This window comes from Phyllobates terribilis, unplaced genomic scaffold (assembly GCF_046119375.1).
Source record: "Phyllobates terribilis strain yellow unplaced genomic scaffold, ASM4611937v1 Scaffold_13__5_contigs__length_258822181, whole genome shotgun sequence".
Taxonomy (NCBI): Eukaryota; Metazoa; Chordata; class Amphibia; order Anura; family Dendrobatidae; genus Phyllobates; species Phyllobates terribilis.
Genome location: NW_027362773.1, coordinates 227595713 through 227620866, shown reverse-complemented (window position 1 = coordinate 227620866; position 25154 = coordinate 227595713). Strand labels below are relative to the sequence as shown.

The 25154-nt window shown below is 46.6% G+C and overlaps 1 protein-coding gene across 1 annotated transcript in view; it reads right to left on the bottom strand.

Annotated features, from left to right (window-relative positions):
* LOC141174676 (5-hydroxytryptamine receptor 3A-like) overlaps positions 1–24917 on the bottom strand; it is a 99146-nt gene extending 74229 nt beyond the window's left edge. The window contains exons 1-3 of the mRNA XM_073659598.1: positions 24857–24917; positions 18940–19088; positions 18292–18336 (exon numbers count right to left, since the gene is read on the bottom strand). Of these exons, the coding sequence (XP_073515699.1) occupies positions 18292–18336; positions 18940–19088; positions 24857–24902 (240 nt within the window). The 5' untranslated portion in view covers positions 24903–24917. The remainder of the gene's footprint in view (positions 1–18291; positions 18337–18939; positions 19089–24856) is intronic.
* Positions 24918–25154: the final 237 nt, after the last annotated feature.

Below are 25154 nucleotides of genomic sequence, written 5' to 3'. Positions count from 1 at the left end.
CCTGAGTAAGCAGATACCCCATATGTGGGGGAAAACCACTGTTTGGGCACGCGGCAGGGTTCGGAAGGGAATGAGTGCCATTTGACTTTTTGAATGTAAAATTTGCTTGAATAATTAGCGGATGTGCCACTGATGTGCCTAAACAGTGGAAACCCTCCACAAGTGACACCATTTTGGAAACTAGACCCCTCAGGGAACTTATCTAGATGTGTGGTGAGCACCCTGAACCCCCAAGTCCTTTACAGAAGTTTATAACCTGGAGCCGTGAAAATAAAAAAATCAAACTTTTTCCACAACAATGATGTTTTAGCTCCAATTTTTTTATTTTCACAAGGGTAAGAGGAGAAAATGGACCCAAAAAACTTTTGTGCAATTTCTCCTGAGTACGCCAATACCCCATATGTGGGGAAAATACAGTGTTTGGGCGCACGGCAGAGTTCAGAAGGGAAGGAGCACTGTGTGACTTTTTGAACGCAAAATTGCCTGGAATCGAGAGCGGACGCCATGTCGCGTTTGAAGAGCCCCTGATGTGCCTAAATAGTTGAAACCCCCCACAAGTGACCCCATTTTGCAAACTACACCCCTCAAGGATTTTATCAAGGGGTATAGTGAACATTTTGAACCCAGAGGTACGACACAGAATTTGATGACATTAGGTCATCATATTGAATAAGTTGTCATTAGTCTTGAGCGCAAGTGCTCGCTACTTGAGTTTGCATCGGGTACTCAGGTATGCACCATGTATTACGGGTGCTCAAGTGAAATGCTCGAGACACCGCCCGCATGTTTCACGGTTATTAGACACCCCCAAAAAAACATGCGGGGATCGCTCGAGCATGGCAGGCAATCCCCGCGAGGTTTTTTTGACGCGAAGCATATGGGGCAGAGACTCGAGCACCCGCGATACTCAATGCGTACCTGAGCACCCGATGCAAACTCAAGTAGCGAGCACTTGCGTTCAACACTAGTTGCCATATCATCATTTTTTTTCTATAAAAAAAAAAACAACCCTAACCCTACCATAGCCTAACCCTGACCCCAACCCTAACATTAGCACAACCCTAACCCCAACCCCAGCCCTAGCGTTTATTTTTTACGCCGTTCCTCGTGCGGTATAAGTGATGAGATTACTTTATTCTTCGGGTCGATGCGGCTACTGAGATACCAGAATCATATCGGGTTTTTATGACTGACAGCTGTCACACACTAAAAGACACATATTTTGTAAAATCTAGTTTTTGCATCGCCATATTTTGAGAGCTATAATTTTTCCATATTTTGGCCGACAGAGTCATGTGATGGCTTGTTTTCTGCGGGAGTTGACGTTTTTATTGGTGCCATTTTCAGGCACGTGACATTTTTTGATCGCTTTCTATTCCAGCTTTTGGGAGGCAGAATGAACAAAAACCAACAATTCAGGATTTGTTTTTTTAAAAATTTTTTTATTCTACTCCGCGTGTGGTAAAATTGATAAGGTAGCTTTATTCTTTGGGTCAGTACTTTTACAGCGGTACCACATTTATATTGTTTTTCTATGTTTTGGCGCTTTTACACAATAAAAGCAATTTTATAGAAAAAAATATTTTTTTGCGTCCCTTTATTCTGAGAGCTATAACTTTTTGATCTTTCGAATGATGGAGCTGTATCACAGCTTGTTTTTTGTGGGACAAGATGATGTTTTCAGCGGTACCATTTTTATTTATATTCGTCTTTTTGATCGTGTGTTATTCCATTTTTTGTTTGGCGGAATGATGATAAAGCATTGTTTTTTGCTTCGTTTTTTATTTTATTTTTTACCGTGTTAACTTAAGGGGTTAACTAGTGGGACAGTTTTATAGGTCGGGTCGTTCCGGACGCGGCGATACCAAATATGTGTACTTTTATTGTTTTTTTGTTTTTTTTTTCATAATATTTATTGATGGGTACATTATATTTTTATTTTTGGTGGATTATTTTTTTATTTTTTAAAAAATATTTTTACAATTTTTTTTTAGTTTTTTTTTTCCACTTTCTGAGAGTTTTTACACTTTTTTACTTTGTCCCACTCTGGGACTTTCACTTTTTTTATTATGATCGCCTGCATAGCATAGGAATGGAGCACCATCCCTGTGCTATGTAGGCAGTCAGTGCTGCACAGCGAGACGATTGTTTGCTCATGAACTGCGCATGAGCAAACAATCTTCCTGCTGTCTGGTGACCCGGATGTTGTCATGACGACATCGGGTCGTCATGGCAACACCCGGGAAGCTGCGGCAGACAGCGCTGGAGGCCGGAAGAGGAGGTGAGTATTGCGGTCACCTCCCCTTAGCCACCGCAATGCTGCGATCGACTTTGATCGCAGCATTGCGGGGGTTAATGTGCCGGGAGCGGTGCGGGACCGCTCCCTGCACATAGTACCGGGTGTCAGCTGTGACAATCAGCTGACACCCGGCGGCGATCGCGCCCGCACAGCCTGTGTGCGCGCGCGATCGCCATGACGTACTAATATGGGTCAGGCTCTTAAGTCCCAGGGCACAGACGCATATTAATACGTCATGGGCTGTAAAGAGGTTAAAATAGGGGGACCCAACATCAATTTTTTTGGGGGGTTCCTCATTTTAATAACCAGTAAAGACTAAGTACACAGCTTAGAATTGATATTAATAGCCTGGGAACCTCTATGGGTATTACCCCCTTCTCAGGCTATAAATATCTGCTCCCAGCTGTCCACTTTCCCTCCGCTGGTTAATAAAATTACGGGGGATCTCACGCCATTTTTTCAAAAATATATTAATTTAATGCTAAAATACATGTACAGTAAACTACACAGTCACTGCATTAATTATATATATGTCACTGACATCTTTCTAACTATTCTATGTATATATCTATTCTCTCTATTCTATATTGTCGGGTACCGCTGTGATTTTACTGTACGTGGCTGATGAATTGTCAGGTTTTCAAAGAGACGGGTGCTTAAAAATCGGATGGCACTCCCATGGTCTGAGTGCCGTGCGATTTTTTTTCTCGCACCCATTGACTTGCATTGGCGAGTCTCGTCCAAGATACGCAGCAAAACGCAGTATGCCACAATTTTTTTCTCAGTCCGATTGCAGCTGAGAAAAAAAATCACAGATGAGCTGTGCTTCATAGAATAACATTGGTCAGAGTGCAATCCGATTTTTCCATATTGCACTTGTCCGTTTTTCTCGCAGATGAATATGAGCCGTTTGGAGAAAACCCTAATTGCTGTGAGCATTCCTATTTGATTAAATACTTAGAATTGAACTATGAAAGAATTTGCACTTTTCTAACATACTTTGTGCTTCTTTTTCTTTCAGTTTTTTTGAAAATCTCTGCTTGCTGTCAGTAAATCAGAGAAAATTCACAAGCAAAGTCTGAAACCCTATCCTGGACATTATCACAAGAATACATAGCTTACAAAGCAATGTTGCTGATTCTACTGTGTGACCTAAACCTGCTAACATGGCCTGCAGAGTCTCCAGACTTGTCTCCTATCGAGCACATCTGGGATGTCATTAGTAGGCAATTGCAAATGGAGCTGTCAGCAGCGGATCTTGATGATTTGCCCAAGTGCATTCATTGTAGCAGAACATTCCTCAGACAACCATTAATAGCCTCATTGATAGCAGCCAAGGTGTGTAAGTGCAGGGATTTCTGTGCATGGCGCTCATACTCCATACTGAATAAATCGAGATATTTTGAAAGTTTTGTTTCTATTTTTTTCATTTGCATATCATCAACTGTTAGAACCTTCCTGTTTGTTTTTTCCATCTTCTGTTTTGCGGTCATGTGACCATCTGCCTTTATATTCCAGCTCCGCCTTCTTGGCTGTGCTGGACTTCAGTGTTGTTTGACTGTTTAGCTAGCCAGGTGCTTCTGCGCCTATATCTCTCAGTTCGATTGGTCCTTTTGGGACCTCTAGTACCTTTTTGTCAGTTTATCTTTTGTGTTCTGCAACAACCTTCTCTGTTCAGGAGGTGTCCCATTTTTGTTCCAGTCCTTAGTTCTTTTAGGGACCCCTTCTCTTTATTCTATAGGTCTTCGTTCAGACTAGCCGAGGACTAAGGCGGGTCTGTTCGCTAGGAACAGGCAGCCTGCTACATCGTAGGGATTCAGCTTAGTCTTACTGTAGGGAAAGCTTTCCCCTTCTTTCCCTAGTACTTGTTTGCAGATCATAACAGTAAGTCCAGCCCAAAAAAAAAAAAGAAGGAAATATTAATACGGGGATCAGTATGGCTTCCGTCCAGGATTTGGCTCAATGCTTGTAGAGGTTGACTCTGGAGGTGGCCGAGCTCCAGCAACACGTGAGTAGCTGTTCCGGAGCGCATTTTGTGGAACCCAAGGTAAGATGTTTTTTATGGTAAACAGCAAGATTTTTTTTCCTTTAAAAATGCTTGTTTGTTATATTTTCGTTTGAGACCAAGGTCCTCTGGGAATGAATCACAGCGCATTGGTTTTATTATGTCATTTTTTCGCAATGAACCACAGGGGTGGGCCTTTTCTCTTCAACCTAAGGATCCATGTTTGAGGTCGGTAGAAGAGTTTTTTTCTGCTATGGGTCTATTATAAGACGATCCTGATCGAATCTTATCTGCTGAGGCAGAACTCAGGCGTTTGAATCAGGGGTCAGATGATGCTGAGATTTATTGCACACACTTTAGAAGGTGGGCTTCTGAAGTCAGATGGAATGATCCTGCTTTGAAATGTCTATTTCTTGCTGGTCTGAGTGAAAGGGTTAAGGATTTGCTAATTGCATTCCCTGCACCTGAGACTCTGCAGGGTGCCATGCAATTAAGCTGTTCGTGTGGATAGGAGGCTGAGATCTAGGTTGAATGAGGTAAAGACTCCTGTAATGCCAGGTCCTAGTCCTCAGAAGATCTGCTCAGACGGCGGAGAACCTATGGAGGTTGGGAAGATGTTGCTCCGCTCTCAGGAAAGAGACTGGAGGTTCGCCGAGGGATTGTGTTTTTATTGTGGTAAAGCTGACTATTTGATTAAGTTTTGTGAGCTTCGTTTAAGTAAAGAAAAAAAAAAGGTCAGGTATGCCCGTATTGCTTGTTTACGCTCTGCAGGAGTATTTCTTTCTGGGAGTACTACTTTGCAGGAAAATTTGATTGAATTTCAGGTATTTGTGGATTGTGGTTCAACACTTAATGTGATTGATAAAGGGTTTTTGGAAAAACTTAAATTGAAATCCAAACCTTTGTCATCACCTATTTCTGTGATTGCAATTGATAACACTCCCTTGAAATGTATTACTCACAAGGTTGCTGCATTTCCCCTCACTATCAATGGTCTTCACCAAGAAATTTTGGACTTGGTTGTATTAGATAATTTACCCTCTCCGGTTGTTCTAGATTATGTCTACTAATATGAAAGTCTTGAAGTCCGAAATGCTATGATAAATGCTGTAACGGTCGCATTGCGGCTGTGGGAAAAGGGGAATTACCTGTACCTATTCAAGATTTTGGAGGTTTTTTTTGGAGGAGGAGTCGCAAGTTTTACCTCCTCATAGGGATTATGATTGCGCCATTGAGTTTATTCCGGGAGCTACTCTTCCCAAGAGTCATTTGTTTAATCTAACTATCCCTGAAAGAAAGGCCTTGGAGGAGTACATACAGACTAGCCTGGCTGCTGGTCACATTAGACCTTCTAAGTCGCCTGTGGCAGTTGGATTTTTCTTTTTTTTAAAAAAAGGACGGGGGTTTGCGTCTGTGTCTGGATTTTCGTGAAATTAATAAGATTACCGTACGCAATTCCTACCCATTGCTGTTAATTCTTGACTTGTTTAACCAGTTAGTGGGGGCCAAGTGGTTCTCTAAGATTGATCTCCGGGGGGCATACAATTTGTTACGAGTGAAGGAGGATGATGAGTGGAAAACTGCTTTTAACACTCCGGTAGGTCATTTTGAGAATCTGGTGATGCCTTTTGGTCTTACCAATGCACCTGCATTTTTTCAGAACCTTATTAATGACATCTTGAGACCTTTGATTGGTAAGAATGTGGTTGTGTATTTGGATGACATTTTGATTTATTCGCCAGATCTGGAGTCCCATTGGCCGAGTGTACGTGAAGTTTTGCAGTTATTGAGTGATAATTCACTCTTTGCTAAGCTGGAGAAATGTGAGTTCGCTGTACAGAAAATTAGTTTTTTGGGCTACATTGTCTCAAGTGAGGGCTTTAAGATGGACCCGGTGAAGGTTCAAGCTGGGCAGGAATGGCCTAGGCCTATTGGTTTGAAATCTATACAGAGATTTTTGAGTTTTGCCAATTATTACAGGAAATTCATTAAGAATCTTTCTGTAATTGTTAAGCCTCTAACCGATCTCACCAGGAAAAGTGTGAATACGGTCCAATGGACTACTGAGGCCATTGAAGCGTTTAAGTATCTCAAAGAGAGGTTCAGTTCAGCCCCTATCCTTATGAAGCCTGATGAGACCAAGCCTTTTTTGGTTAAGGTCGATGCTTCATCGGTGGGGGTCGGAGCAGTTTTGTCTCATGAGAACAGGGATGGAGTACATCCTTGTGCCTTCTTTTCGAAAAAAATTTCGGAAACCGAAATGAATTATGATGTTGGAAATCAGGAGTTGCTGGCTATTAAACTCGCGTTTGAACATTGGCGTCATTTTTTGGAAGGCGCTAGATTTCCTATTCAGGTTTTCACAGATCATAAGAATTTGATCTATCTGGATGCTGCCATGAGATTGAATGCCTGTCAAGCTAGGTGGGCACTTTTTTTTCTCGGTTTCATTTTTCTGTTACCTCTGGTACTAAGAATGTTAAAGCCGATGCTTTATCTCGCAGCTTCTCTCCTGCAGTCGGTGCCGAGGAGGAGGAGAACATTTTACAGAAAGGAGCTGTGGTGGCGGCATTGGACTCCGTTTTGGAGAATGGGATTCTAAAAGCTCAAGGTGATGCTCCATCTAACACTCCCCATGGGAGGTTGTTCGTGCCTAGAACCTTTAGGGGAGACTTGTTTGTGGAGTGTCATGAGTCTCGGTTGGCAGGTCATCCATGAATTTCTGAGACTAAGAGACTTATCAATCGCAGTTTTTGGTGGCCTGGATGACAGAAAGAAGTCATCAAGTGGGTGCGTCAATTTACGGTGTGTGCTAGGTCAAAGGCTTCACATACTCCTGCATCGGGGTTGCTTTGCCCTCTGGAGGTTCCTAGTGCGCCTTGGATGCATCTCACAATGGATTTTATTACTGATCTGCCCATGTCCGAGGGTTTTACTGTCATCTGGGTGGTCGTGGACCATTTTAGTAAGATGTGTCATTTGGTTCCATTCATTAAGTTGCCCTGCGCCAAGACACTTGATAAGGCGTTTGTTAAGGAGATTGTCAAGCTTCATGGCGTTCCCACGGATACTGGTTCTGATAGAGGACCTCAGTTTGTGGCTCGCTTTTGGCATGCTTTTTCTGACAGGTTGGGAGTCCATTTGTCATTTTCGTCTGGGTATCATCCTGAGTCTAATGGACAGACTGAAAGAAAGAACCAGGATGTAGAACAGTTTTTGCGATGTTTTGTGGCGGACAATCAAGAGGTGTGGTTTGAGTTTCTGCCTCTCGCAGAATTTGCTCTTAACAATTATACATTCTCCTCAGCTGGGTGTTCTCCTTTTTTTAGTTGTACTCGGAGACATCCGTCTTTTGGTACGTTCTCCAAATTGGGGTCGGCGGTGCAGGAGGAGGATAATTTTCCCAGTGATTTGGAGAGAGTTTGGACTAATGTACGTTGCAACCTTCAAGAGGCTAACAAGATGTCCAAGAAGTATTTTGACAGGAAAAGAAAGGAGGTTTCGTTTACTGTGGGTGACATGATTTGGTTGTCCTCAAGGAACCTGCGGTTGAGGATTCCCTTTAAAAAACTGGGTCCTAAGTTTGTGGGTCCATTTAAAGTGCTTCAGGTTGTTAACCCGTCTGCGGTTAGGTTGGATGTTCCTACTTCCTGGAAGATTAATCCTGTGTTTCATGTTTCCTTGTTGAAAAAGGTGGATGTATCTGATAGGGATGCCACTGTCTCAGTTCCTCCTGTGGTGGAAGACTGCGAATATGAAATTTCACATATCTTGAATTCTAGATGGCATAGAGGGAGATTACAGTATCTTGTCTCCTGGAAGGGTTTCGGTCCCGAAGATAACTCCTGGGTAAGGGCGGATGATGTCTCTGCTCCTAGGCTTGTTAGAGCTTTCCACAAGAGGTTTCCGGACAGGCCTGGGCCTGGTGGATCCGGAGGATCCTCTTAAAAGAGGGAGTACTGTTAGAACCCTCCTGTTTGTTTTTCCATCTTGTGTTTTGCGGTCACGTGACCATCTGCCTTTATATTCCAGCTCCGCCTTTTTGGCTGTGCTGGACTTCAGTGTTGTTTGACTGTTTAGCTAGCCAGGTACTTCTGTGCCTATATCTCTCAGTTCGCTTGGTCCTTTTGGGACCTCTAGTACCTTTTTGTCAGTTTATCTTTTGTGTTCTGCAACAACCTTCTCTGTTCAGGAGGTGTCACATTTTAGTTCCAGTTCTTAGTTCTTTTAGGGACCCCTTCCCTTTATTCTATAGGTCTTCGTTCAGACTAGCCTAGGACTAAGGCGGGTCTGTTCGCTAGGAACAGGCAGCCCGCTACATCGCAGGGATTCAGCTTAGTCTTACTGTAGGGAAAGCTTTCCCCTTCTTTCCTTAGTACCTGTTTGCAGATCATAACATTAACTTGTTTATCTATCCTTTGAGTGCTATCATTCCACCACTTTTCCTTCTTGTTGAGGAGAGTATATATACTGGCTGGGAACTGCCAAAAACTCAAATTTCAAGGTTGGTTAGTCTCTATAGATAGCAGTATGGGAAGGAGAATAGGTGCCGATAGGGCTGAATATAAGATTATAAGCTTTAGTATATATATATATATATATATATATATATATATATATATATATATGTGTATTATAAATTATAATATTAGAAGTTACCGATGAGTACCATTATTAAAGAACAAGGCCTCGAGCTGGGTGGATTCATATAGGTCATGTAAATGTAAGAAGACTTCTAAAATTCATTAGAATTTATGGTAGAGGGGCATCTGTGCTGTGTAAGAAGATATTGTCCAGCAGTTGGGACACTGAACAGAATCTACATAAAGGGATGATCCAGTGGAAATCGTCAAGTTCTGCTCCCTATCTCTAATGTGTATGGTCACCTTACCAATCTTCCATTGTGAGAAATCAGTAGAATCTGTAGAGTGTCACTCATCTCGGAACCACAGCTTATCACCTATTGATAGCATTGACAAGGTAGTTAATAAGTGCCTGTGACGCGCCCCCTGGGCCTCTGTTGTGCAGCGTTGCGCATGCGGGGAATACCCGGAGCCGGATCTGATAGGGGTAGTAGTCCTCGTGGCGACGATCCGGTCCGTGCCCAGGGTGTCAAACCAAGTGACAGAATTTAGTAGAAGATGTTATAGTGTTCGACTACGCCACCCGTTGAATGCGGTTATGAAGCCGCCGCTGCAGGGCAGACCGCTGAGGCCGGTGGTACAGTTGTGCAGCGTGGATAGTATCACCCCCAACGGGAGGGGTATGGCCTCAGGGCAGCGGACGTGGATGATGGGGATAGCAGAATTGCACGCAGGCACTAGGAACCACTCAGAGACGGTGCGGTGTAGTTCAGGGTCTTTACTGGTGGCAAAGGTAGACCCTCCCGGGAGTACTGGCTAGCGATCGGGGCCTGGTCAGTCTGTGAGCAGATAGGATCTCCCCCGGCCAGGCGGAGTTGTAGGCCTCCCCGACTTATTGTACTCTCCCTGGCTACCTTGCTAGAAGCGGGTAAAAGTAGCCCATGTCCCTGAGTGTACCGTGTGGTGCTCACCCGTATGGCCGGTGACTCGGGGCCTTCTGGTAGCCTCCGCTCCACAACGGCGGTGCTGGTCCCTTGCGTGTGACCGTGCCTTCGGGTTTCTTGGCCAGAGGACCTGAAATCCCCTGCTGGTCGGTTTCTGCTGCTGGGTATGGATCAGTCCCCACTGCCTCGGACTCCGTATCCGGTGAGATCTCTTCAGTCAGGACGAGCTCTACAGCTTCCAGTCTCTGACCCCTTTTATCACTGCTCCCACATAGCTCCTGATCTTGCTCTACCTGTATCTGCTCCACTACAGACCAGACTGTGTCTCTGTCTGGGACTCCTCTTCTTCTCCTCTAACCCCGCCTCAGCCCCAGTTTATATAGGGGAAGTTCTTCCCCTCCCAGGACTGGGCAGGAAGTGTTGCATGCTTAGGGTTCCTGACCAGGAGACCTCCCACCTGCTCTCAGACGTAATATTGCTATTACTGTGGTAACCAGACCCCTGGGGTGCCACATTCCCCCCTAGTAAAATTTAGTACTCCGGGACTAAACATATTTTTGAAAACATAACAGGGTATAAACAGGAACAATATAATAAGGGAAAACACGTTAGGGCGGTCACAGCGTGTCCGCAACCGGGTGCAGTTTTTGAAGCAATAAGGGTGTCCATTTCACCAAAGAACAGGGAGCCGTAACCAGGTGGGGGTCTGTCCTACCCCGAGTCTTTAACAGTCTTAGTCCATTCCTGGGTTACGCTCCAAACATATATACAAAGAATTCCGGTTAATCCACAAAAGACACCTATAAAATAACTGGAAAAACATAATTATTTACAAGCAACAGTAAACAGGTAAATACCAATAAAACATTCTGAACACTTTAGATCCTCCAACGTACTGGCAACTGGCCTCTAGTGGCCCTAGTAGACCTACGGAGCTTACTGACCGGTCCTAAGCTACAGGGTGTAGGAGCTGTCAAAGGTAAGCTGGGCAGCTGTCTACGGGTTCTTTGGCTCACTAGGGGCACGGCAGACTCACTATAAGCAGAGGGTCGATTCTCCTGGTCTGCTTGTGTGGGGTCTTCTGCCTCCTGGACCGGCTGCTCTTCCAGCTCTACCTGTTTTTCTGTAGGCACTTGGGATGCTGGCTGGAGGAAGGTGAGGACGGGTACCACAACAGCGCCATTTACTTGTGTCCAAGACCGAGGGAAGTCTCCGAGTACAGTACTGACCATTTCTTCCCTTTCCTCTGCGGGTCGAGGGTTTTCTTGATCTTCTTCAGGGTTTCGTAGCTGCTCGGGACACTTCTTCAGGTGATCTCGGGAGACAATGGCTGTGGTTTCTCCTCCATCCTTACTGATTGTGCAGATTTTTGGGTTTTCATGGCTTGATGGCAGTACGGTGTACGGGTCCTTCTCCCACTGGTCGTCCAACTTGTGGAGCCGTCTCTTCCTTTTCAAGACCTGCTCTCCAGGTACCAGGGGAACAGCGGGAGCATACTGGTTGTAAGTCTTCTCCTGTCTTTCTCTTGCTTGACAGAGACTTCGCTCAACGCTCTCCTGTACTTTCCGGTACTGCTGCTGCCTCTCTGTGTCCCAGTCTGCTTCTGGTGAAGTGTCCTCGGGTGTCAGGACTCCCATATCCAGATCAACAGGCAGCTTACCAGGTCTTGCTCTCCTTAGGTAAGCCGGGGTACAGTTGGTAGAACCTACAGGGATGTGGTTGTATAGGTCCACCAGATCAGGCAGTTTCTCAGGCCACAGACTGCGTTCTTCCAGGGGCAACGTTTTCAGAAGGTCTATCACCACCTGGTTAATCTTCTCGCAGAGTCCATTGGTTTGCGGATAATAGGGTGTTGTTCTTATCTTCCGGCAGCCATACAGAGTGCAGAACTCCTGGAAGACTTCCTCTTCAAAGGCAGGTCCCTGGTCCGTCAGCACCTGCTCTGGGTATCCGTGTGGACGGCAGAAGTGCTGCTGAAAGGCTCTAGCTGCTGTTTGAGCCGTTAAGTCCTTGACGGGGACTACAACCAAGAACCGGGAGTAGTGATCCACGATGGTTAACGCATAGACGTAGCCACTTCTGCTGGGGGTCAGTTTTACATGATCCAAGGCTACCAGTTCCAACGGCTGCCTGGTGACGATGGACTGCAGGGGAGTCTTCTAACTGGCACGGTCCTTCCTTCTTAGGTTGCATGGGCCACAGTCTCTGCACCACCTCTCGATGGTTCCTCTCATGCCTACCCAGTGGAACCACCCACGCAGCAGGAACTCCAGCTTCTTCCATCCGAAGTGCCCAGCTCCGTCGTGGTATGCCTCCAGTACCATAGCCGCGTCTCTTCTTGGCACCACTACTTGCCAGATCAGTTCATGCGTCCGGGAGTTAACCATTCTACGGCACAACTTCCCCTTGTAAAGGAACAGTCGACTCTTCTCAGCCCACAGTTGCTTGGTTTCCTCCGGAGCGTCTGGGTCAAGACGAGCATCTGGCTGAGTCAGCATCTCCTTTACCAGTCGGACGGCGGGGTCACTATCTTGCGTTTCCGCCCAGTTGTAATGAGGTAAGGGGTTGAACGTAGCGGAATGCTTACCCCTTACACGGTGGGAATACTGGGTAGTCCCATGACGGTGGAACGCGGGGAGTTCAACTTCTTCCAGTTCCTCTGGATCTTCCCCTACGTCCGGTAGGTTTGGCATTCTGGACAAGGCATCCGCGTTGGTATTGGAGCGTCCTGCCCGGTATTTGATCGTGAATTCATAGTTGGACAGGCGGGCCATCCATCTCTGCTCCAGGGCACCGAGTCTTGCAGTGTCCAGGTGTGTCAACGGGTTGTTATCCGTGTACACGGTGAACCGGGAAGAGGCGAGGTAGTGCTTAAAGCGTTCGGTGACTGCCCACACCACTGACAGGAACTCTAGCTTGAATGAGCTGTAATTCTCAGGGTTTCTTTCGGTGGGTCGCAGTTTTCGGCTGGCGTAAGCAATTACCCGTTCTCTCCCCTGCTGGATCTGGGACAGTACGGCTCCTAGCCCGATGTTACTTGCGTCGGTGTAGAGGATAAAGGGCTGGCTGTAATCAGGGTATGCCAGGATTTCATCCCCCGTGAGGGCCATCTTCAGCTGGCGGAAGGACTCTTCTTCCAGCTTCTCCCATCTGAAGGGCGGCTTCTGGTTCTTGGCCTTCCTGGACTGGCCTATCAGGAGGTCCTGCATAGGAGCTGCCTTTTTGGTGAAACCGGGAATGAATCTTCGGTAGTAGCCTACCAACCCGAGGAACTGCCGTACTTCCCTTACGCTGGAGGGTCTTGGCCATTCCTTAATCGCGGTGATCTTATCAGGGTCGGGAGCCACTCCGTCAGCACTCACCACGTGTCCCAGGTACTGCACTTTTGGTTTTAGCAGGTGACACTTCGACGGTTTCACCTTCAGACCGTATTTTGCCAGGGCTTCAAACACTTCCGCCAGGTGTTTCAGGTGGTCCTCGTAGGTTTTGGAATAAACTATAACATCGTCCAGGTACAGCAGGACCGTCTCAAAGTTCCGGTGTCCCAGACAGCATTCCATCAATCGTTGGAAGGTTCCTGGTGCGTTGCAGAGTCCAAACGGCATGCAGGTAAACTCGCTAAGTCCCATCGGGGTGGTGAATGCGGTCTTCTCCCGGTCCGCCTCTGCTACAGGAACCTGCCAGTACCCGCTAGTGAGATCCAAAGTGGAGAAGAAGTTAGCAGATTTTAAAGCAGCCAAAGACTCCTCTATCCTTGGTAAGGGGTACGCATCTTTGTGTGTGATACGGTTGATTTTCCGGTAGTCTACACACATTCTCATGGTGTTGTCTTTTTTTTTAACCAAGACTAGTGTAGCTGCCCAGGGACTACAGCTATCCCTGATCACCCCAGCCTCCTTCATGTCTCTAAGCATCCCCTTGGCGTGTTGGTAGTGTGCAGGGGGTACGGGTCGGTATCTCTCCTTTATGGGAGGATGGTCTCCCGTGGGGATATGGTGTTCTACCCCCTTTACTCGCCCGAAGTCTAACGGGTGTTTACTAAACACTCTCTCGTACTCTTGAACCACCCGATAGACTCCCTGTTTCTGGTGTGAGGGAGTGGAGTCAGTACCCAAATGTAGTTGCTGACACCAGTCCTCCATTTGTTGCTTAGAGCCGTTACCTTCCTCTGGTTGAGATGGAGGCAAGGGTTCCACGGCCTGTACAGAATTCTGGTTTATGGTGAACAATTTGGCTAGCGTGGCATACCGGGGCAGGTGTACTTCTCTCTCCCCGATATTTATGATGCGAACGGGCACCCTCCCATGGCGTACATCGACCACCCCCCGTGCTTTCAAAATGGTGGGCCTACTGTCTGAGTAGACTGGTTCCACCATTGCCTGGTAATCTCTACCTCTCAGACCAATAGCTGCCCGGCACCAAATCATCATTTCACTTTTCGGGGGCATGGCAATAGGGAAAGGGTCACACATTCTCACGCTACCAATCTCACCACCGGAGAGTTCCACCTGTTGCCGTCGCATCAGTGCCCGGATCTCTTTTTGGAGCACTCGCTGCTGGCCGGAACTGGCGTTCTTGGCAACCTGCTGTAAAATGAGAATCACCTCTGCAAGACAATTTTCAATCACATTAGTTCCTAGAGTTATCTTTGGGTGACTCTCGCGCTTGTCAATGTCCACAATGATCAGTCCCTGTGCTGCCAGTTCGACTTTACCGATTTTAATGGTCACCTCTTTAAATCCGATCTGTGGCACGGGCTGACCATTGCTGGCGATGATACTCAAGTCGTCGTCAGGGTAGCGGGTTATATCCGAGTCATTCCAGTACTGCTTGAAGAGCACGTACGGGATGGTGGTGACCTGTGACCCGGTGTCCAGTAGGGCACTCATAGGAATGCCATCCAGTACCACAGGCAAGACTGGACGTCCTCCCACGTATTTGTCACGCCAGTTCGATGGGCCTGGTGATCTTATTCCTAGGGGTTGGCCCTCTACCCCAGGTTGTGCCAGTTTAAAGGACAGTACCTTGCCATATGTCTGGGTTGATTGCAGCTGCGGCAGATGGGTTGTCCGTCCTCGTTGTATCGGTCGCTGGGTTTTCCTCTGGCCGGTGGGGTCCTCCTTGGTCGGCGCCACGGGATGTCCTCCGGTCCGGATGCCAGCTGGATCTTCCCTGGAGTAGAAACCTGTAAAGACTGCACAGTTCGGGTTAGCGCAGCAACGCTTTTAGTTAGCTCTTGGACCTGATGGTGCAGGTCTGTAGCCGGGTCATTGTTTAAAGCCTGCGCATCAGCTCCCACAGGCCCTGCCGACAAGGGCGCCGTCTCCTGGTGGTAAGTGGTAGTAGGGCGTCTGTGGGTCACAGCGCCACCTGGTGCCGGTTCTCGGAGCACCCGGATGGCTCTGTCCTTGAACTGTGCAAAGTCCAGATGAGGGTCCTGTAAGGCCATTGCCCGCAACTGGGTTCGGTGGGCATTGCAATGTAGACCCTCTATAAATTGTTCAGTCAACAGCTTGTCTTTGTTTCCCACGCCGTCAGGGTCGGCCTGCTTAATGGCTCTCAGGGCCTCTTGTAGGTTTAGTGCATAGTCCCTTATATTCTCATGTGCTCGCTGCTTGCACCCGTAGAATCTAAGCTTGATCTCGGCTGAGGTACGGGTATCAAAGGTGTCCTTCAGCCGGGCTAGTATCTCTGCGACAGTCCTCCTCCTCCCGAGTGGCCAGGACTTTACCTCCCTTTGGGCTGCCCCTGTTAATTGAGCCACCAGGATGCTCACTTTTTGCTCCTCTGTGAGGGGGTACACCTGGAAGAGGCTATCCAGCCTTTCTCTGAAGTCATTTAGGGTATGTGACTCCCCTGAGTACTGGGGTAGCCAGGCTGCCCCCGGGATATAGGGCATAGTGAAAGGCATGACCGCAGCAGCGGTGGCGCTGGCGGTGGCTGTGGCAGTGAAGCTCTCCTCTGTATCCGACATCCTCCTCCCCCCTAGTGGACCGTGGCCTACCTTGCGATGATCCTCTTCCGTAGGCCGCGGCTCCGCAGTGGATCGTCAGGGTTGAGGACCTTCCGTCGCGCTCCTGTGACGTCGGCGTCTGCTGGGCTCCTTCCAGGACCTTACACAACGTCCGGACGTGAGGCGGAGCTTCAGTTCTCGCGCGCTTTCGGAGTCCACGCCCCTCTTCTTCCCGCGCGGCGTCCTCAAGATGGCGTCCAATGGCGGGAAAACTCCACGGATGGCGGGAAGAAGGCAGAAGATGGCGTCGGATAGCGGGAAAACTCCACGGATGGCGGGAAGAAGGCAGAAGATGGCGTCGGATGGCGGGAAAACTCCACGGATGGCGGGAAAAAGGCAGAAGATGGCGTCAGATGGCGGGAATCCTCACCACAGGTAAGTTTAACAGTCTCTTTTTTTTTTTTTTTTTTTCAGGCACGCAGTACCCGCTGGTTGCGGGCACGGGATCCTGCCGACTACGCCAAAGTTGACGCGCCCCCTGGGCCTCTGTTGTGCAGCGTTGTGCATGCGGGGAATACCCGGAGCCGGATCTGATAGGGGTAGTAGTCCTCGTGGCGACGATCCGGTCCGTGCCCAGGGTGTCAAACCAAGTGGCAGAATTTAGTAGAAGATGTTATAGTGTTCGACTACGCCACCCGTTGAATGCGGTTATGAAGCCGCCACTGCAGGGCAGACCGCTGAGGCCGGTGGTACAGTTGTGCAGCGTGGATAGTATCACCCCCAACGGGAGGGGTATGGCCTCAGGGCAGCGGACGTGGATGATGGGGATAGCAGAATTGCGCGCAGGCACTAGGAACCACTCTGGTGGCAAAGGTAGACCCTCCCGGGAGTACTGGCTAGCGATCGGGGCCTGGTCAGTCTGTGAGCAGATAGGATCTCCCCCGGCCAGGCGGAGTTGTAGGCCTCCCCGACTTATTGTACTCTCCCTGGCTACCTTGCTAGAAGCGGGTAAAAGTAGCCCACGTCCCTGAGTGTACCGTGTGGTGCTCACCCGTATGGCCGGTGACTCGGGGCCTTCTGGTAGCCTCCGCTCCATAACGGCGGTGCTGGTCCCTTGCGTGTGACCGTGCCTTCGGGTTTCTTGGCCAGAGGACCTGAAATCCCCTGCCGGTCGGTTTCTGCTGCTGGGTATGGATCAGTCCCCACTGCCTCGGACTCCGTGTCCGGTGAGATCTCTTCAGTCAGGACGAGCTCTACAGCTTCCAGTCTCTGACCCCTTTTATCACTGCTCCCACATAGCTCCTGATCTTGCTCTCCCTGTATCTGCTCCACTCCAGACCAGACTGTGTCTCTGTCTGGGACTCCTCTTCTTCTCCTCTAACCCCGCCTCAGCCCCAGTTTATATAGGGGAAGTTCTTCCCCTCCCAGGACTGGGCAGGAAGTGTTGCATGCTTAGGGTTCCTGACCAGGAGACCTCCCACCTGCTCTCAGACGTAATATTGCTATTACTGTGGTAACCAGACCCCTGGGGTGCCACACCTGATTTCTTGGGTTCTCGTCACTGGGACTGACACCAATTACGAGAATAGGGGTTATCTGTTTGAATGGGGTGTCTGAACTTGACTATCTCGGTCAGTCAAAAAGCCGTGTTATAGTGCAGACAGTCGCCCTGCTGTTGGTTGCAGGAGATCTCTACGTTTGGCATTACAGACATCTTCTTAGATGAGAGGCTGTCTCTAGGACCTAGCGGCTACCTCCCTCTGTTAATTAGCTCCCTGGCCTGGGTGTATATATACCTGGTGTGTCTGAGAGGGAGGTGACGGCTATATTCATTTCTACTTGTGAAGGCTTAGCAAGAGCAGTACTTCGTCCTCTCTGGAGCTTCAGGCCGAGTTCGCATTTGTCTGGAGTCGTCTAAGCTAAGCATTCTCCCCCTGTTTGTCTACCCTTGTTGTCTATAGAATTTAGTGGAGATTGACTAGTGCTCATCTCCTCCCATCCCTAGCTTTAGCCATACGCCAGGGAAAGACAAGGCGAGGCACGCATGCGGCGATTTCTGAAGAGACAATATAGGGACGGTAGTTGAGACAGGGTGACGCTAGAGCAGACTAGAAGGTATCCACTTCCCCCTTTTTCTAGTGTCTGGGCTCTGTTTCCCTCTTCCCTCCGTGTTGCACTAAGTCTTTCCTTCACCTGGCGTGACAGCGGCACTGCACTTACATGACCACCACTCTATTCAACCGGGAAAGGAGATCCTATAATCACTGAGGGTTCCAGCAGGACTTCCAGCGAGCCTTAATTTCCACTTGTGTAGGTAATACTTAAATTCTGTGAACATCCTTCTAATGGAAATTACCCACTGACTTGTAAGATAAAAGTATTACACTAAAGTGATATCTTTCTCATATCAGAAACATTTCAAGCTGTGCAATTTATGAAGAGTTTGAGTCATGAGACTGTGTACTTGCAAATTACTATCTGTAAGAGCTGAAATATTGGAATCTTACCATATAAAACCAGATGAAAATGATTGCCGTTTGCTTATTCATATCCTAGAAAATGGAGAAATCATTAGATTATAAACCATCAATATGAAGTCAAAGAGTCAAATTTGTCACTTTTTAGCCACACACCAGTGTCTCCTTCGGGGTGCAAAATGGGATTCAGACAGAACTGCTGATGGAGGCATTGATTTTAAGAAAGCAGGTGGAGTCACTTTGTTCTCTGTTTGATCTATTTTTCGCCAGTGTCCGCCTTTCTGAGGGGGCAACAAAAGCAGAGTTGACCATACTTTTGTGCCCACCTCAAAATGGCGGACACTGCGGAAAGCCCTGACAGAGCCACTGACGTGTGGCTAAAACAAGATGTGAACATACCCTTAAGGAGATGTCCAACGTTCCCTTTTCTCTACATATTACTAGTAATCAAATACATCTAATATATCTATTCTATATCTAATATACAATATAATCCAATACTAAAATATAAAACTGTAATCTAATATAATATCTAATATACAATACTAAATAGCTTTTTTTACCATCTTGAGAAGCAGCGATTATTGATCTCATCGATGGATTTTTAGAACTTGTTACAAAACTCTATCTCTTCTGTAAACAGATCTAAAACGAGAGTGTTAATAAGATAAATCTCACCAAGTCCACAATGGTGTATAATGTCAGGTCGAGGTATACAGTGGATGTGTCCCTCCAGTCCTTCACTGGACGCACACTCGGGGCCCTTGAGAGGTTTAAGGTTTCCAGTACATTTTGGAAACTACAGGCAAACTGACATTGACCTGTATCTGGAGAGAATCACATAACAATGATTTATAGTATTTGTCATTGACAATAGATTGCCAATGCCATGTACCTACTTCTGATGCAACTTTATAGTCACAGAATATTTTATTGTTTATGATCTATAATGAATCATCACCTATGTCATTAGTTCAGTAGGGTACCTGCTAGGAAGGTAAGGAATATGATTGTCAAAAGGCTTGTATGAGAGGAGGTCCAAGTGCTTGGTTTACACGTACTTGAAAAAAAAGTCAGAACATCTATTTCTCAGAGCCCAACTGACCCCCCAAACCACCAGAGGATCTTCCAGGGAGCCAAGGCTTAGACACATTAGTGGGCTTCAAAGTTACAACAGAAGACAAGCCCATTTGAAGCTGACACTAGAGCCAATGTTTTTGCAGTACAGCTTATCTCTTAATAGGATGATTAACAAATAACTTATTTGACCTTATTGATGACCCAAATAACCCCATCTCAGCACTGCTGCTTGCTGCATTTAGTGTTGTAAGAAAGCAGGCGATAAGGTCCTTGATGGCAGGTATGTGTTACTGAGATGGTTTTTATTTCCACTGGATTTTGGGTCCGGGATTTAGGAGCGACCAAAAGAGCCTGGTGGGAAAGGTTGTTCCTATACTCCAGTATGAGTCTTATAGACCTAATAACAGGCAGCTAGGTTAGCTCAGCAGAGTGTGTATTGTGTTGGAGCTAGAGAATGACTGTTCATGGTGGATAGTCTATGCTAGAGACTGAGAAGTGCCTGCAATATAAGGTGAGACCGTTTTATTTACATTGCCCAGAGAAAGGACTGTTTTGTTATTCATTTGTTCTGAAGAAAGGCTGTTTTCATTTTGGAGTTGTAAAGTTTATGAAGGACAATAAACTTTATGCTGTTTTGATATAAAAACCCTGTGACTGTGCATACCCACAAGGCTACCCGAGAGCTGCAAACCCTACAGTGTATATTAACATGTGGCAGATTTGCAGAATTGTCTTCAGGCAGTATTGTGAATCCAGGGCTTTTTATATATAGTATATTAAAACTGCGATTATTGGCGACAAGAAGATCCCAGTATTACATTGCAACTTAGCATTTGTTGATTGTCAATGGCGTAATATTCCTTCCCATGACCAACTGCAACCATGATGTGACTGCTGCAAAAAAAAATCACAAATGGATATTTGGACGCAAATCGCTAGTGACTTTGGCTCTACATACTTTAATTTAGGTTTTGTGCAACTGCAATGAGCCAAATAATAAGGTTTATGTTGGCAAAGTCAAGTGCCACCTGCACCCAAAAAGTGTTGAATATTTTGCCACACTCACATCTCAGCCCCTCCATTCATTAAATCATTAGTTGCAAAGTAGCAATGTAACACCAGAATTTTCACATTGTGCGATCAGGATCGCAGTGTTGCACAAGCCTAATTGTTTTACAATAAAAGCCCTAGTATGCCATGACTGTTCCAAACATTCATAGTCGTCTGCAATTCACATAATCACTGCATTGCTTCATGCAGACTGGAGCCATGGTTAGGGAATGTGGGTGACATACAGATGAATCACTTTCATTATTAGGTCAGGTGCAGACAGCCGTAGACTTTCTCATCTGATATTGCAAATGACACTTGGCTCAAACTCTGATAAGAGTTTGATTAGAGTGTCAGCATAGTGTGATCTGATTCTCTCGGATGAGGAGAAGATGGTGAAAAAAATGTCTCCAGCTTCTCCATTGTGTGAGTGACCAGAAATCTAACTGCACTCAGATGTCATCCGAATGCAGTCCGAAGGTTCCCACTCACTCATTAACTTGCATGGCTGAGTGCAATCCGAATATCGGATTAAACTGAAATATCGGACATGTGCACATCCCCATACACTAACATTAGCCTGAGTGTGATCCGATGTTTTGTTGGATCGTGCTTGGACTGAAAATATCCTTGTCTGCACCTGCCCTGAGGTTTAAATCACACGTCCGTGTCTCACGGTTTGTGTACAGACCCCAACACCTGTACCGACTGCAGGTATCTTGACCCCAACAAACCGTCTCGTAAGCATATATGAGGCTATTAGTTGGGGTCAGGAGACCTGCGTCTAGTCCAGTCATTGTAATCCGTCAGTTTATGGGGGATACAGGGGAATCGTGACAGTGTGCACATCGCATACTGAGACAATTCAGCAATCTGCAGTCACATAGAGTTACTACAAACTCTTCTTTTCAGCTCAGATAACCCCTTTAGTATGCAACCATGGCAGGTTCTACAGAGATAACAGGTAATACTTGTTGCACATTACATTTACATTCATTAGACCACTAAAAGCTAAGAATGAACTTACATGGGTGTCACTTGGTGTATAGTTTGTCAAAGGTGGAACTAGAATTCATAGAGACCATTGGAAGCCAAGAATAGACATTTTTGACTGTAAACCGAAGAGTAGTAAGGCAAACAGAAGCATGAACACTAGGTTCACACAAGCATTAGGAATTATGTATTTTCTGTTCCATTATGAGAACAAGAAAAAGGTCATTTATACAGGAGACGTGTCTGACTCACGACGTAGACCAACAGTGCCCGACGGATCCAACTGACTATAATGGATTTCATTAGGGTGTCTGTCATGGTGAAAACTATGAAACCTCCAATGGTGGCTTTTAAACACAGGTGTGAACAAAGTTTTATGAAACTACTAAAGGATTGATAGTGTTACATCAGATGTCTGCACTAAGTAGTACTAACACTGTAGAGCTAGATATCTAGAAGCGCAGGGTTTTACCCCCATAAAAAAATTAGGCAGATTAATCAATTCGGTTTTATAGTAAAATTGTCTTTGTAGCTGGTCTCTTACAACGGGGTACAAACCAGCAGAGGGCAAAATAACCAACTTTTTGTTAAAAGTTTTAAATCTGCCATTAAAGGGAACCTGTCACGTGAAAAAACACTAATAATCTGCAGACATGTGGTTAATCTGCAGGTTAATAGTGTTCTGAACCAGCCCTGTGCCTGGTGCGAAGTCGCACCCATTAACTTGCATTGAACTGCATAAAATCCGCATGTATAGATGCAGAATTTATACGGATGGTACCTGGGTCTGGAGAAGAGAAGACTCTCATCCGACCCAGGTACCAGCATACCTGCAAGTTATAAAGTAAAAAATAAAAAAATTATTCACACTAACCTCTCCGGCTGCCCCCGATCTCCTCCCGGCGGCGATCCTCTCTCCTCGGTGGCCCGCGGTGTACTGGCAGGACCTGCGGTGACGTCATTTAATCAGCTGATGGTCACACGACCATCACTTGACCACTGACGTCAGCGGTCAGGTGATGGTTGTGACGCACCCCCTGGGCCATATTCTTTAGGGGAATACCCGGAGCCGGATCAGATGGGGGTTGTAGTCTCCGAGTGGCTGTGACCCGGTCCGTGCCCAGGGTGTCAAGCTCAGAGTATGTGGCAGTCCTACAGATGTTATAAAGTTCTTTATGTCGACTACGCCACCCGTTGTATTGCGGTCACTACGGCCGCCGCTGCAGCAGGGTCCGCTGAGGCTGATGGTGTTGGTGCAGCTTTTGATAGTATAACCCCCAACGGGTGGGGTATAGCCTCAGGGGGTCAGGTGCAGAGGATGGGGGTTGTGGTGGTGTAGCATAGATGGTAATTAAAGACAGAGTCGGGTTGTGCAGTTTAGGGTATTTACTTACTGCTGATGTTCCGGTCACTCCAGCTTCAAGTGACCACCCGAGCCGTGCTGCGTCCACCAGGTCCTGGATTCAGCCAACCCCCAAGCAAGTCCGGAGCGTGACCCTGAGCCCTCCTTCTTGTCCTGTCTTCTGGCCGTCCCCACCAGGGATCCACCTAGGTCCAGCTCCCTCGGGCCTTCTGTTGGGAGACCCTTGGCCTTGGGTTCCCTGACCCTACATGTGGTTTGCCTTCGGGGTAGATGTGGTGGGTGGCCGTGGCAGATCCTGCCCACGGCCTCCGGTCTCTGGCTGAGGTGTGCTTAAGCCCCCACCAGTTTGGGATCCGGTACCCTATTGCCAACTCTTCACCCGCTGATGGACTTTGGGTTCTCAGAGTCCTTTTCTTTCACCCCCTCTGGGTCTTTCTTCCTTTCTCCTCTCTCTCTCTCTGGGGCTGCTCTGCTCCTCTTCCTCTACTCTGCTCTGACAAAAGGCTGACAGACTGACCCTGATCTTAGATGGTGCCCACCTTAAATACTCCCTCTATGTGTGAGCTCAGGTGACCAGCACCCAATGAGCTCCTATCTTTACCCAGGCTGCTCCCCCTATCTGCCCCTACACTACTGGGATGTACCACCCCCCTCCCACTCCAGCCAGGAACAGACTCGGTCGTACCTGCACATTTCTAAGTGGGAGTACCGTTGGTCTGTTCCTCGGAAATGGGATGTGTGTAGTGCATGCAGCTTTCTGAGCTCAGTTCCACACTCCATCCTTACCCGGGAGTGGAATATCACACCTCTGGGTTGAGGTGCAATACCCCTGTAGCAGCCGAATCCTCAGGGTGCTACAGTTGCGTGACCATCAGCTGATTAAATGACGTCATCGCAGGTCATGCCAGTACACCACAGTCATGCGACCATCACCTGACCGCTGACATCAGCGGTCAGGTGATGGTCGCGTGACCATCAGCTGATTAAATGACGTCACCGCAGGTCCTGCCAGTTCACCGTGGGCAGCCGAGGAGAGAGGATCGCCGCCAGGAGGAGACGGGGGCCGCCAGAGAGGTGAGTATAAGGTTTTTTTTTTCTTTTTACTTTTTAATTCTTTTTTTTAGCATAGATGCACCATTTGAAAGCAGAACTCTCCTCATAAGTTGGTCACACAATATAAATCCATTGCAGTTGCATGGATTTATATTGTGTGACCAACTTATATTGTCAAACTCTTTTCCAAATGCATTTGAGCGATGCTCAAAATAGCTTGGAAAACCGCATGAAAAAACACACGCATAAATGCATGTAAAAACACTTAAAAAATGCATGCTAAATCCGCATGTGTTTTTTTTCTGCCAGGGAGAGGAAAAAACACTCAGGAAATTTCTGCTTCAAATCTGCATCGTGGGCACATAGCCTTACAGGTGCCTTCCATTTATTATCTGTTTTTGTTTTCTACTTCTTAAACTACATTGAAAACCCCAATATAGAAGTCTAGCCTTAGAAATTAGTATTTTTTTAATTCGTTTTTACAGCTGGATGATAGATGCCGAGCCTTATTAGTGCACAAGAGAAGCTGGTTAACACATTCTTCAATAATTCTTTTTAAATGTAGCACATACCTCTCCCCTAATAAATGAAATAGAGAAGGTTATTTATGATGATACACTGTATACTATGATATTTATAATGGTGCATTGTATATTGATACATTGTATACCATGATATTTAAAATGACAGCTTACAATGTATCAGAGAATATATGATCAGCTTCAAAGCAAAACAAAATCAGCATTAAATAACTTAAACATCTACATTTTTTTAGGATGGATGCTAAGTGATATTTAAACAGGTTAGATATGTATTATATATTATAGAAGAGGATATTAGCATCGATATTCTATTATTTTATTCACAAGAATGTCAGTAATATGTCCACCCGTCCTATATATAGGGAATAAAAGTAGCACATACCACAGAGGTCACCACATACAAGTTAGTAGATAACTGACATCGTTGTCTGCATTCTCAATAGAAAGGTGAATATGGTCAGGGAGGATCACGAGACAAATCCATAATGATAATTAATTATATGTCATAACTTACCGAATATAATAACTGTCAATAGCAGAAGCACAAGGTAGGGGGACATTCTGCAACTTGAATCCAGGATGACTTAACTCTACCAAATTCACAGGTTTCCCTGCGCTGTAGAACATGTTTGTGGGAGGGAACCACTATAGTAACACTTAGAAAATGGAAAAAGAATGCAAAAGCTTTTTATAAAGTGGAAAGACTTGTTTTAGACGTGTTGCTATCAGTCACAGGCAGTAAATCTGGTGGCATTTAGATATTTCTTTTAGTATGACTCTAATCATAAGCTCCTGCATACACAAGTGGACAA